Source organism: Malaclemys terrapin, chromosome 3, assembly GCF_027887155.1.
Source record: "Malaclemys terrapin pileata isolate rMalTer1 chromosome 3, rMalTer1.hap1, whole genome shotgun sequence".
NCBI classification, from domain to species: Eukaryota; Metazoa; Chordata; order Testudines; family Emydidae; genus Malaclemys; species Malaclemys terrapin.
In genome coordinates, this window is record NC_071507.1 from 65,581,414 (window position 1) to 65,593,548 (window position 12,135).

The following is a 12,135-nucleotide window of genomic DNA, read 5'->3' on the forward strand; positions in this document are numbered from 1 at the left end:
CGTGACATGGCCAGGAAATAGGAGCAGTGCTGGGGACTGCAGGTAGTCTTGGGAAGCCACCAGTGACTTCTGTTCCCCTTACAGGGGCAAAATAAACGTCTAAATATAGGTGGTTATCAGTCTCTAAGTAAGGGGCGGGCAAACTTTTTGGGCCGAGGGCCACATCGGGAAATAGAAATTGTATGGTGGGCCATGAATGCTCACAAAATTGGGGTTGGGGTGCAGGCTCTGGGGTGGGGATGAGGAGTTTGGGGTGTAGGAGGGTGCTCTGGGCTGAGACCAAGGGATACAGAGGGTGGGAGGGGGATCAGGGCTAGGGCAGGGGTGCAGGTTCTGGCTGGGGCTGGGAATGAGAGGTTTGGGGTGCAGGAGGGTGCTCCGGGCTGGGATTGAGGGGTTTGGAGAGCAGGATGGAGATCAAGGCTGGTGCAGGCTCCAGGCGGTGCTTACTTCAAGTGGCTCCCAGAAGCAGTGGCATGTCCCTTCTCCGGTTCCTACAGAAAGGTGCGGCCAAACGGCTCTGCACGCTTCCCCATCCGCAGATACTGCCCCTGCAGCTCCCATTGGAGCACGTGGGAGCTGGAGTGGGGCCATGCCGCGGCTTCCGGGAGCTGCGTTGTGCGGCCCCCGACCCTGCGCCCCGGCTGGAGCGCCGGAGGAGGCCGAACCGCGTGGTGTAGCTCGTGGGCCAGCTTAAAACGGCTCGTGGGCTGCAGTTTGCCCACCCCTGCTCTAAGTAGAAGTTAATGCAGCCATTCCTTTTGGAAATGTGACACTTGTGTGTGGGCAGGGGAGGTTATGCTTATGATCCGTATCTCTGAAATACAGACCACTAGGCACCCAGTCACAACAATGGATTTGAAGTCCCACTGTTCCAAAAGTTTTATATTACAAAACAAATGCTACAAGGGAGTGTGGGGAGGGAGAAAATCATTTGGATATATTCTTATACTGCTGTATGAATGCCATGCTCCTCTGCAGCACTCTGGCATGTTGAAATTCAGAGAGAGAAAGATGTTAATTGCATTCCCAGTAGTAGTGAATCAAACTGCTACCTTACCTCTGTGTCAGAAAGGAAACAAATAAAATACTAACACAAGTTAACTATAAGTAATCAAAAGAGTTGGGATATGATTTTCCCTGCTGCTGTTCCTAGTACTCTCAGATTGTTGGTCTTCCAAAGTTTCAATTTTTCTTTCTAAAATCGTATGACTTTAAACTGAGGTTTTAGATATAAGGATAGTGACTTCCTTTTCTATTCTTAGTGTAGTTCTTTATCTTTCTCTGTACATTAGGGTCCAGATTCTAAAAGATATTTAATAGGGCTGTCAGTTAATTGCAGTTAACTCACACTATTAACTCAATTAAAACTGCTATTAATTGCAATTAATTTTTAATAGCACTATAAAACAATAATATAAGTAAATTGGTGTTCTAAATATTTTTGGATATATTGATTTCAATTAAAACAGAATACAAAGTATACAGTGCTCACTTTATATTTTTGATTACAAATATTTACACTGTAAAAAAGAAACAAAGATATAGTATTTTTCAGTTCACCTCATACAAGTACTGGAGAGCAATCTCTTTATTGTGAATGTGCAATTTACAAATGTAGATTTTTCGTTTGTTATATAGCTGCACTCATAGGCGCCCACTTCTAATGGTGCCAGAGGGTGTTCGACCCCCCTCTGCCCCTGGCCCCACCCCGACTCCACCCCTGTCCTGCCCCTCCCCTCCCGCCCCCCATTCCAACCCCTTCCCCAAAGTCCCTGCCCCAACTCCACCCCCTCCCTGCCCCTATTCGACTCCTCAAATCCCTGCCCCAACCCTGCCTCTTCCCCGCCTCCTCCCCTGCGCCACGTTCCCACTTCTCCCTCCTGCTATAGCTGTTTGGCGGCAGCAAGCACTGGGAGGTAGGCAGAGGAGCGGGGACGCGGCGCGCTGGGGAGGAGGTGAGGTAGGGGAGGAAGCTTGGCTGCCAGTGGGTGCCCGTGGGTGCTCCAGCCCTGGAGCACCCACGGAGTTGGCGCCTATGGCTGCACTCAAAAACAAAACAATGTAAAACTTCAGAGCCTACAAGTCCACTCAGTCCTACTTCTTGTTCAGCCAATCGCTAAGACAAACAAGTTTGTTTACATTTTCAGGAGATGATGCTGCCCGCTTCTTACTTTCAGGTGACATTGTAAATGAGAACAGGCACTCCCATGGCACTGTTGTGGCAGTATTGCAAGGTATTTACATGCCAGATACGCTAAATATTCGTCTGTCCCTTCATGCTTCTACCATCATTCCAGAGGACAAGCTTTCATGCTGACAACAGGTTCCGCACGGTAACAATCCAAACAGTGCGGACCGACGCATGTTCATTTTCATCATCTGAGTCAGATGCTATCAACAGAAGGTTGATTTTCTTTTTTGGTGGTTTGGATTCTGTAATTTCGGTATTGGAGTATTGCTCATTTAAGACTTCTGACAGCATGTTCCACGCCTCATCCCTCTCAGATTTTGGAAGGCACTTCAGAGTTTTAAACCTTGGGTTAAGTGCTGTAGCTATCTTTAAAAAATCTCATATTGGTACCTTCTTTGCATTTTGTCAAATGTGCAATGAAAGTGTTCTTAAATTGAAGAACATATGCTGGATTGTCATCTGAGACTGCCATAACATGAAATATAAGGCAGAAAGCGGGTGAAACCATGGAGCAGGAGACATACAATTCTCCTCCAAGGAGTTCAGTCAAATTTAATTAATGCATTTTTTTTTTTTAACAAGTGTCATCAGCATGGAAGCATGTCCTCTGGAATGGTGGTCAAAGCATGAAGGGGCATACGAATGTTTAGCATATCTGGCACGTAAATACTTTGCAATTCTGGCTACAAAAATGCCATGCAAACGTCTGTTCTCACTTTTAGGTGACATTGCAAACAAGAAGCAGGCAGCATTATCTCCCATAAATATTAACAAACTTGCTTGTCTTAGCGATTAGCCAGGGCCGGCTCCAGCCACCAGCTTAGGAAGCAGGTGCTTGGGGCACCAATTCAAAGGGGCGGCACTCCGTCCGTTATCAGGGCGGCACGTCTGGGTCTTCGATGGCAATTCGGCAGCGGGTCCCTCATTCCCTCTCTTCCTCTTTGAGCTGCTGCCCAATTGCCACCAAAGAGGAAGAGAGGGAGGACCTGCCGCCGAAGAAGCCGCGCGATTTAGCTGCCGCCGAAGTGCTGCCACTCGTTTTTTTTATTTTTTTAATTTTTTTTGCCGCTTGGGGCGGCAGAAAAGTTGGAGCCGGCCCTGCGTTTAGCTGAACAAGAAGTAGGACAGAGAGAGCCTACAAGTCCAAAAGTTTTACAATGTTTTGTTTTTGAGTACAGTTATGTAACAAAAAAAATAATTCTACATTTGTAAGGTGCACTTTCAAAATAAAGAGATTGCACTACAGTACTTGTATGAGGTGAATTGAAAAATACAATATCTTTTCTTTTTACAGTGCATTTAATCAAATATAATATGAAGTGAGCACTGTACACTTTATTCTAGGTTGTAATTGAAATCAATATACTCGAAAATGTAGAAAACATTCAAAAATATTCAAATAAATGGTATTCTATTATGGTTTAATGGTGCCATTAAAACTGATTAATTGCAATTATTTTTTTAAATCTTATGATTAATTTTTTTAATAGCTCGATAGTCCTAATATTTAGGTACCTAATTTCCATTGAAATCACTAGGAATTAGGCATCTTAAAGATCGTTGAGGATCTGGGCCTAAGTGCTCAGTCCCATTCATTCTCCTGTATTAATTGTTATTCTGAGGAGTCGCTGTCTCAAATTTCCTTCCTAGAAGAGTCACTATGGCCTGAAAACCATCAGCTTTTGCCAGGATTTGTTCAAACCCTTCTCTTACTGACTGGCCCTGCCCTGGCAGAGTCTGCTTTAGTTCTGAAATGGCGCTGGCACCCCTCCTGATTCTGTTGAACGCATGTGTATCTGGGGATGAGGTGGGGGAATACTGCTGCCTTGTTTATAAAGCTGGGCAATGCGTAAATCTTGCCTTGGCTAACAAAAGTGAGAATTCTGTAGACTTTGTATCTGTTTTTCAGTTGCACTGTCAAAAGTCCTCGGAAGAAATACTAAAGCATAACCTCTATGCTGGAAGCTAGGCTTCACCCCAATCTCCTTTTAAACAAACAAACACAAACACACACACTACACTTTTTATGCTGGCTTTTCAGCTTCAAAGAGCCACTGTCTACTTTACTTTTGTTTAAAAAAATAACCAACTTCTTGATAATTCTACTGATTTGGAGATATATATGTATTATTCCCAGTTCAAATCTCTAAATCAGTTATTCCAATGCAAACTAATGTCTTCAAGAAACATTTGCAAGTCAACCGCTCTCCTGTTTTACTGCAAAGGAACAATCTATTTTAACATATTGACATTTCAGTTTCATATTCTGTAGCTGCAGGAGCAGGTTTCTTTAATAACTACATTTATATTACACTAGTGCCTGAGTAGGGTTAGTTTGTACTAGATACTCCAAAAACATATAAAGACATGGCCCTTGCCCTGAGCAGTGTTTTTAAATAATAAACTGCAAGCAATTAGGTTCTATTACCAAGATGAACGAGTCTCACATACAACAAATATTTTCTGGCAAAGCAATCCTAGTGGTTCTCTGCATTTGTAAACATTTCCTTACTTTGCTCCAATACCCTTGAACAATGTGGGCTTCCATCTTTGTTTGTGTTTTTATTCCCTAAGGCAGAGACAAACACTGAGAATGCAAGATTATTTGTCAAAATTTCTTTCTCCTCACAGGTTGTGCCGAAATGGCAGAACATTATGTTAAGCCACAGTTGTACAAGGGAAAACTAAATGAATATTGTCAAAAGAATAAATTACTATTCGAGTATAAGGATGTCAAAGTGGAAGGCCCTCCTCATGATCTTGTGTAAGTTCACAGTGCATGCCGATAAATATTACAACTTATTTTAATGTGAGAATATGTAAAGTGCTGTGTAAGTACTGCAGCAGTGCTTAAGTGGTTATAGCTTGCAACAGCCCTAGAAATTGGTGGGTAGGAATATAACTTTTTGTTCTGAAGCGTGTGTGTGTGGGAGGAGGTGGTGTCAGGGAGCAGGAAAAGGTATTTATTATTACTGTGGTAGTGCTTATAGGCTATAATCAAGAATCCGGGTACTGCTGAGCTAAGCACTGTACGTGCACACATCAAAAAGTCAGTCCCTGCTCCAAAGCCCTTTAGACTGACCTCACACTTGTAAAAGCAACCCCCATCCTTTCATGTATTTATACCTGCTCCTGTATTTTTCACTTCATGCATCTGTTGAAGTGGGTTCTAGCCCACGAAAGCTTATGCCCAAATAAATTTGTTAGTCTCTAAGGTGCACAAGGACTCCTCGTTTTTTTTCTTAAAATCTCGGTAAGAGTTTACGTATTAGAGTCGTCATACAATATTGTCTTTGCATTTCTGCTGCACTTGCAGATTTTAAAAGACTAATGAAGTTGAGTAGCTCTCTCTGTGAGCAGTTTGTGTAAAATGGTGTATTGTGGATGTAAAGTCTCAGAACATGCATACTAACATTAGGAGCTTATAAGGAGTTGGCTAACAAGCTCCTGTCACCCTTGGGCAAAATCTGTTTCCTTCTCTCATTTCCATCTTTGTGTTTTTTTTTTCCCCCCCCCATGTTGTCCCCGGTGTGTGGAATAACTAGCAAAACTAAACATCCCATGTCCCTCCACTCTTCTCAATGAGATCCCTCTTAAACATTGACTTCTGTAATGACCACCAGCACTAACCCACATCATATTCTTTTTTTAATCCTAACATTTCATCAAAGTACTAGAGAGTGAAATTGGAATAGCAAATATAAACCTCTAAAATCATTTCTCTAAGGCCTTGTCTACACTACGCAGTTAGGTCGACGTAAGCTGTCTTATGTCGACCTAATAATGTCTGTCTCTACACTACTTCCCTTCCGTCAATGCAACTCACCTGCTACGTCGTCTCAATGACTCCACCTCCATGAGAGGCATAATGCTTAATTTGACTTAGGTAGGTCGACGTAGTGGCAATATAGACACTGCGCTGCTGACTTCAACCTAACTGGGCTCCAGGAAGTGTCCCACAATGCTCCGCTGCAACCACTCTGGCCACCGTTCTCAACTCTGCTGCCCAGCAGCCAAGTATGAAGGAAACAGCCCGTCCCCTTTAAAAGAACTAGGAACTTTTGAATTTCTATTTCCTGTTTGTTTGGCGTGGAGTGCTTGCCTGCCCAGCTGATCATGAGGGCCCCACACTCCAAATACGCTCCTGCCTGGAGTACACAGGAGGTGGTGGATCTTCTGGGTCTGTGGGGAGAAGAGGCTGTGCAGGCACAGCAACGATCCAGCCGAAGAAACGCAGACATATACGAGAAGATCGCTTGCTGCATGCGGGAGAATGGCTACACCGGGGACATGCAGTAGTGCCACGTGAAAATCAAGCAACTGTGGCAGGCGTACCAGAAGGCAAGGGAGGCAAACAGTTGCTCTGGTTCAGCACCGTAAACATGCTGCTTTTACAAGTAGCTGCGTGCTATTCTCAGTGGCAACCCCACAACGACCCCCAAGAGCAGCGTGGATCCATCTGAGAAGTTGGAGTCTGAGGCCACTGCAGGCAACACTGAGGAGGAGTCTTGGACGAGGAGAATGGGAGACAGGCGAGCGGGCGATTCATTGTCCCAGAGAGCCAGGATCTGTTTGTAACCCTGGAGCAGTCCAGCCAGTCACAGCACAGCAACATGGCAGAATGTGATGCCAAGGCAGAAGCCTCTGGTGAGAACGCAATTCCAATTAATATTTTGGGGTCACGTGTACTTATATGCTATTTTTTTTATTTAAAAAAATCAGTTGAGGTAGAGTGGCTATTTGCTTCCCAGTGGCCACACCAGCTTGGCAGAGGGTGCCCTGAGAAAAAGACTTCGTACACAGGGATGGCCTGGGAATCCTCCATAGAGATCTCCAGGAAACTTTCATGGAGGTACTCTGCAATCCATTGTAGAAGGTTTCTATGGAGGGTTGCCTTATTTCTTCCACTTATTTCTGGTAGGATACTTTCCTGTGCCATTCCAGTATTAATTCAGCTGACATCATCGCAGTACACAGCATAGCAGCATAAGGACGCTGTCTGTACCTGGATGCTTGGAGCAGCTGTTACCCTCAGGAGCATGATATCAGTTAGGGTCACCTACGGGAGACGGTGGTCATTTTCCGTTGCTCAAACCATAGTGACTGCGGTCACCCCCCTAGTGATTTTTTCCCCCCTTTTCCTCCATGCTTTACAAAACATGGCCATAGTGTGGGTGACAGGGGTCTCTGTTGACCCCAGAAACTGCAAGCCTCAGGCGCCAGAGAGCAGTAGCGGCAATGGGGAGGGAAGGAAAATGTTGTGGTGGCCACACACCACAGCAAGCCCTCCCCCCACATCGCTTCTGCAAAGGTTTGCCGTTTGGGGGGGGGAGGGGGAAATGCTGGTCCCTGACCTCCAGACAGTGTCCATGTTACAAAGAGGAGGTGGCATGGCCCCCTGGCCAGCTCCAGTACTGCCACAGGTTGCCCACCCAATGCTGGTGACGGTCTGGTGCTCATGCCCCCGGGTCATAACTCACCATGACTGGGACAGCAAACCGGTTCAATGAATACCTTGCAGAAATGAAAATGTTCTGCTTTACACTTGCTTGGATTCAGGGGAGTGATTTTTGTATAGCATCTCTGTGCTAGACCCTAGGTGTGCACTGACAGTGGTTCCTTTGTGCTTTGCATGGTTTACAGTGCAAAGTGTAGCTTTCAGCTTTTCCTCCACACCAGTGGAGAGGATCTCCCAGATAAGATGAAGGCGTGATGACATGTTTAATGAGATAGTGAACACCTCTGGGATAAGAAGAACAGGAGTACTTGTGGCACCTTAGAGACTAACAAATTTATTAGAGCATAAGCTTTCGTGGACTACAGCCCACTTCTTCGGATGCATATAGAATGGAACATATATTGAGGAGATATATATACACACATACAGAGAGCATAAACAGGTGGGAGTTGTCTTACCAACTCTGAGAGGCCAATTAATTAAGAGAAAAAAAACTTTTGAAGTGATAATCAAGCTAGCCGAGTACAGACAGTTTGATAAGAAGTGTGAGAGTACTTACAAGGGGAGATAGAGTCAATGTTTGTAATGGCTCAGCCATTCCCAGTCCTTATTCAAACCGGAGTTGATTGTGTCTAGTTTGCATATCAATTCTAGCTCTGCAGTCTCTCTTTGGAGTCTGTTTTTGAAGTTTTTCTGTTGTAATATAGCCACCCGCAGGTCTGTCACTGAATGACCAGACAGGTTAAAGTGTTCTCCCACTGTTTTTTGAGTATTTTGATTCCTGATGTCAGATTTGTGTCCATTAATTCTTTTGCGTAGAGACTGTCCGGTTTGGCCAATGTACATGGCAGAGGGGCATTGCTGGCACATGATGGCATATATCACATTGGTAGATGTGCAGGTGAACGAGCCCCTGATGGTATGGCTGATGTGATTAGGTCCTATGATGATGTCACTTGAATAGATATGTGGACAGAGTTGGCATCGGGGTTTGTTACAAGGATAGGTTCCTGGGTTAGTGGTTTTGTTCAGTGATGTGTGGTTGCTGGTGAGTATTTGCTTTAGGTTGGGGGGTTGTCTGTAAGCGAGGACAGGTCTGTCTCCCAAGATCTGTGAGAGTAAAGGATCATCTTTCAGGATAGGTTGTAGATCTCTGATGATGCGCTGGAGAGGTTTTAGTTGGGGGCTGAAGGTGACAGCTAGTGGTGTTCTGTTATTTTCTTTGTTGGGCCTGTCTTGTAGGAGGTGACTTCTGGGTACTCGTCTGGCTCTGTCAATCTGTTTTTTCACTTCAGCAGGTGGGTATTGTAGTTTTAAGAATGCTTGATAGAGATCTTGTAGGTGCTTGTCTCTATCCGAGGGATTGGAGCAAATGCGGTTATATCTTAGAGCTTGGCTGTAGACAATGGATCGTGTGGTGTGTCCTGGATGGAAGCTGGAGGCATGTAGGTAAGTGTAGCGGTCAGTAGGTTTCCGGTATAGGGTGGTATTGATGTGACCATCGCTTATTAGCACAGTAGTGTCCAGGAAATGGACCGCTTGACCCAGAAGTCACCTCCTACAAGACAGGCCCAACAAAGAAAATAACAGAACACCACTAGCTGTCACCTTCAGCCCCCAACTAAAACCTCTCCAGCGCATCATCAGAGATCTACAACCTATCCTGAAAGATGATCCTTTACTCTCACAGATCTTGGGAGACAGACCTGTCCTCGCTTACAGACAACCCCCCAACCTAAAGCAAATACTCACCAGCAACCACACATCACTGAACAAAACCACTAACCCAGGAACCTATCCTTGTAACAAACCCCGATGCCAACTCTGTCCACATATCTATTCAAGTGACATCATCATAGGACCTAATCACATCAGCCATACCATCAGGGGCTCGTTCACCTGCACATCTACCAATGTGATATATGCCATCATGTGCCAGCAATGCCCCTCTGCCATGTACATTGGCCAAACCGGACAGTCTCTACGCAAAAGAATTAATGGACACAAATCTGACATCAGGAATCAAAATACTCAAAAAACAGTGGGAGAATACTTTAACCTGTCTGGTCATTCAGTGACAGACCTGCGGGTGGCTATATTACAACAGAAAAACTTCAAAAACAGACTCCAAAGAGAGACTGCAGAGCTAGAATTGATATGCAAACTAGACACAATCAACTCCGGTTTGAATAAGGACTGGGAATGGCTGAGCCATTACAAACATTGACTCTATCTCCCCTTGTAAGTACTCTCACACTTCTTATCAAACTGTCTGTACTCGGCTAGCTTGATTATCACTTCAAAAGTTTTTTTTCTCTTAATTAATTGGCCTCTCAGAGTTGGTAAGACAACTCCCACCTGTTTATGCTCTCTGTATGTGTGTATATATATCTCCTCAATATATGTTCCATTCTATATGCATCCGAAGAAGTGGGCTGTAGTCCACGAAAGCTTATGCTCTAATAAATTTGTTAGTCTCTAAGGTGCCACAAGTACTCCTGTTCTTCTTTTTGCGGATACAGACTAACACGGCTGTTACTCTGAAACCTCTGGGATAGTGGACGCTGAGCAGAGGGCGTGGAGATAGCTGTCTCTGAAAAAATGGGTGTGGGCAGGAGAGAAGCCCAGGAGAATGAGCGTGGCATGCAGCAGGAGATGCTGGGCATTCTGAAGGAACAGACGTGTCGAGGCATCCAGTTGACTTTCAGGAGAAACACCTTGAGGCTTGATTCCCTCTGTAGCCCCTGCAGAATGGCATTCCAACATCTCCATACTCCCCCTCCCCCCTCACACATGTTCCACTAGGCAAGGGCGGACAGTGCAATATCCTTTCCACTCAACCCCAGGGGAGGGTGCCAAGAATAACAGCCGCACATAGGCAAGGCAGCTGTGCTTTTAAGGACAAGATGGATGTGTTTTTGCCCCTCACAACTTTATTCCACTCTCTTTCCAAGGTTCATTGCTTTTGTTAGATCTTTCGGTGTTTATATCTGTGTGTAATAAAAGTCCATGTCTTGAAAATGAAATCATCTTTATTAATTCAAAGCCTGAGGGTAGTAGGGGAGGGGAGGGGTAGGGAAACTGAGGCACTGGGAAGGATGTGCACGAGAGAAACACTCAAGGTTCAGACTATGGGTAGGCACAATACAGAAAAGCAGTACATGTTACTGTGGATCATTACAAAAACAGGTTTTCAAAGCCTCCCTGAGATGCATTGCTCCACTCTGTACTCTTCTTGTAGCTCTGGTATCTGGCTGCTTTAAAATTAGCAGACAGCCTGTCCACCTCCATGCCCCACCCCTGCAAAAACTTCTCTCTCTTCGCTTCACATGTATTATGAAGCACACAGTAGGCAGCTATAGCCATGGGGACAGTTTTTTTCAGCGAGGTCTAACCTAGTGAGCAGACTGCGCCAGTGACCCTTCAAATGGCCAAAGGCACATTCAACCACCATTCTGCACTTGCTGAGCCTGCTGTTGAACCACTATTTGCTACTGTCCAGATGTTTGGTGTATGGCTTCATGGGCCACGGGAGTAAAGGATAGGGTGTCTCCCAGGATCACTATGGGCATTTCAACACCACCAATGGTGATTTTTATGGTCTGGAAAGAAAGTTCCTGCTTGCAGCTTTCTGAACAGACTGTGTTCTTAAAGATGCATATGTCATATACCTTCTCAGACTATCCGGCATTGATGTCAGTAAAATACTCCCGGTGCCGCACCAGCGCTTGCAACATCATAGAAAAGTATCCCTTTCTCTTTATTTACTTTTTGGCAAGGTGGTCTGGTGCCAAGATAGGGATATGCACATCATTTATCGCCCCACTGCAGTTAGGCAACCCCATTGTGGCAAAGCCATCAAGTATGTCCTTCACATTGCATGGAATCACTACCCTCCTTAGCAGAAAGCGATTAATGGCCCTGCATACTTGGATCACAACAATCCCCACGGTGGATTACCAATTCCAAATTGATTCCCCACTGACTGGTACAAGTCTGGCATTGCAAGCTTCCACACAGCGATTGCCAGTTGCTTCTCCACTGTCAGAGCAGGTCTCATTTTAGTGTTGCTGTGCTGCGAGGCTGGGAAGAGCTCTACACGCAGTTTTGTATGTGCAAGGCCACTTTCCAGGACGTTCTGCAGCCACTGCTCGTCATCCCATACCTGCATAATGATGCGATCCCACCAGTCAGCGCATGTTTCTTGGCACCAGAGTCGGCGTTCCACCATGTTCAGCTGCTCCACAACTGACAACAGCAACTGGGAATGGTTTCATTCCATAGCTTCCAGCTGGGCATGTTCCGTGAAGCAGTTCCTCTCGCGGCCCTGGAAATACTTCAGGATAAGGCCTATGCTCACCACAATAGTGCACAGCTGAGTGGGGTCCATGCTTCTCTGGAGATGGTGTATGTCAGCTCTGCCCGCCTTTTTAAAAAAAGGCATGAAATATTGTGGGCTGCCGATGAAATCAGGGGAGGGAGA

The 12,135-nt window shown here is 45.3% G+C and overlaps 1 protein-coding gene across 1 annotated transcript in view; it reads left to right on the plus strand.

Moving 5' to 3' along the window:
* The window catches only part of EIF2AK2 (eukaryotic translation initiation factor 2 alpha kinase 2), a 43,548-nt gene that overhangs the window by 821 nt on the left and 30,592 nt on the right, over window positions 1–12,135 (plus strand). The window contains exon 2 of the mRNA XM_054023901.1: window positions 4,826–4,958. Within this exon, the coding sequence (XP_053879876.1) occupies window positions 4,826–4,958 (133 nt within the window). The remainder of the gene's footprint in view (window positions 1–4,825; window positions 4,959–12,135) is intronic.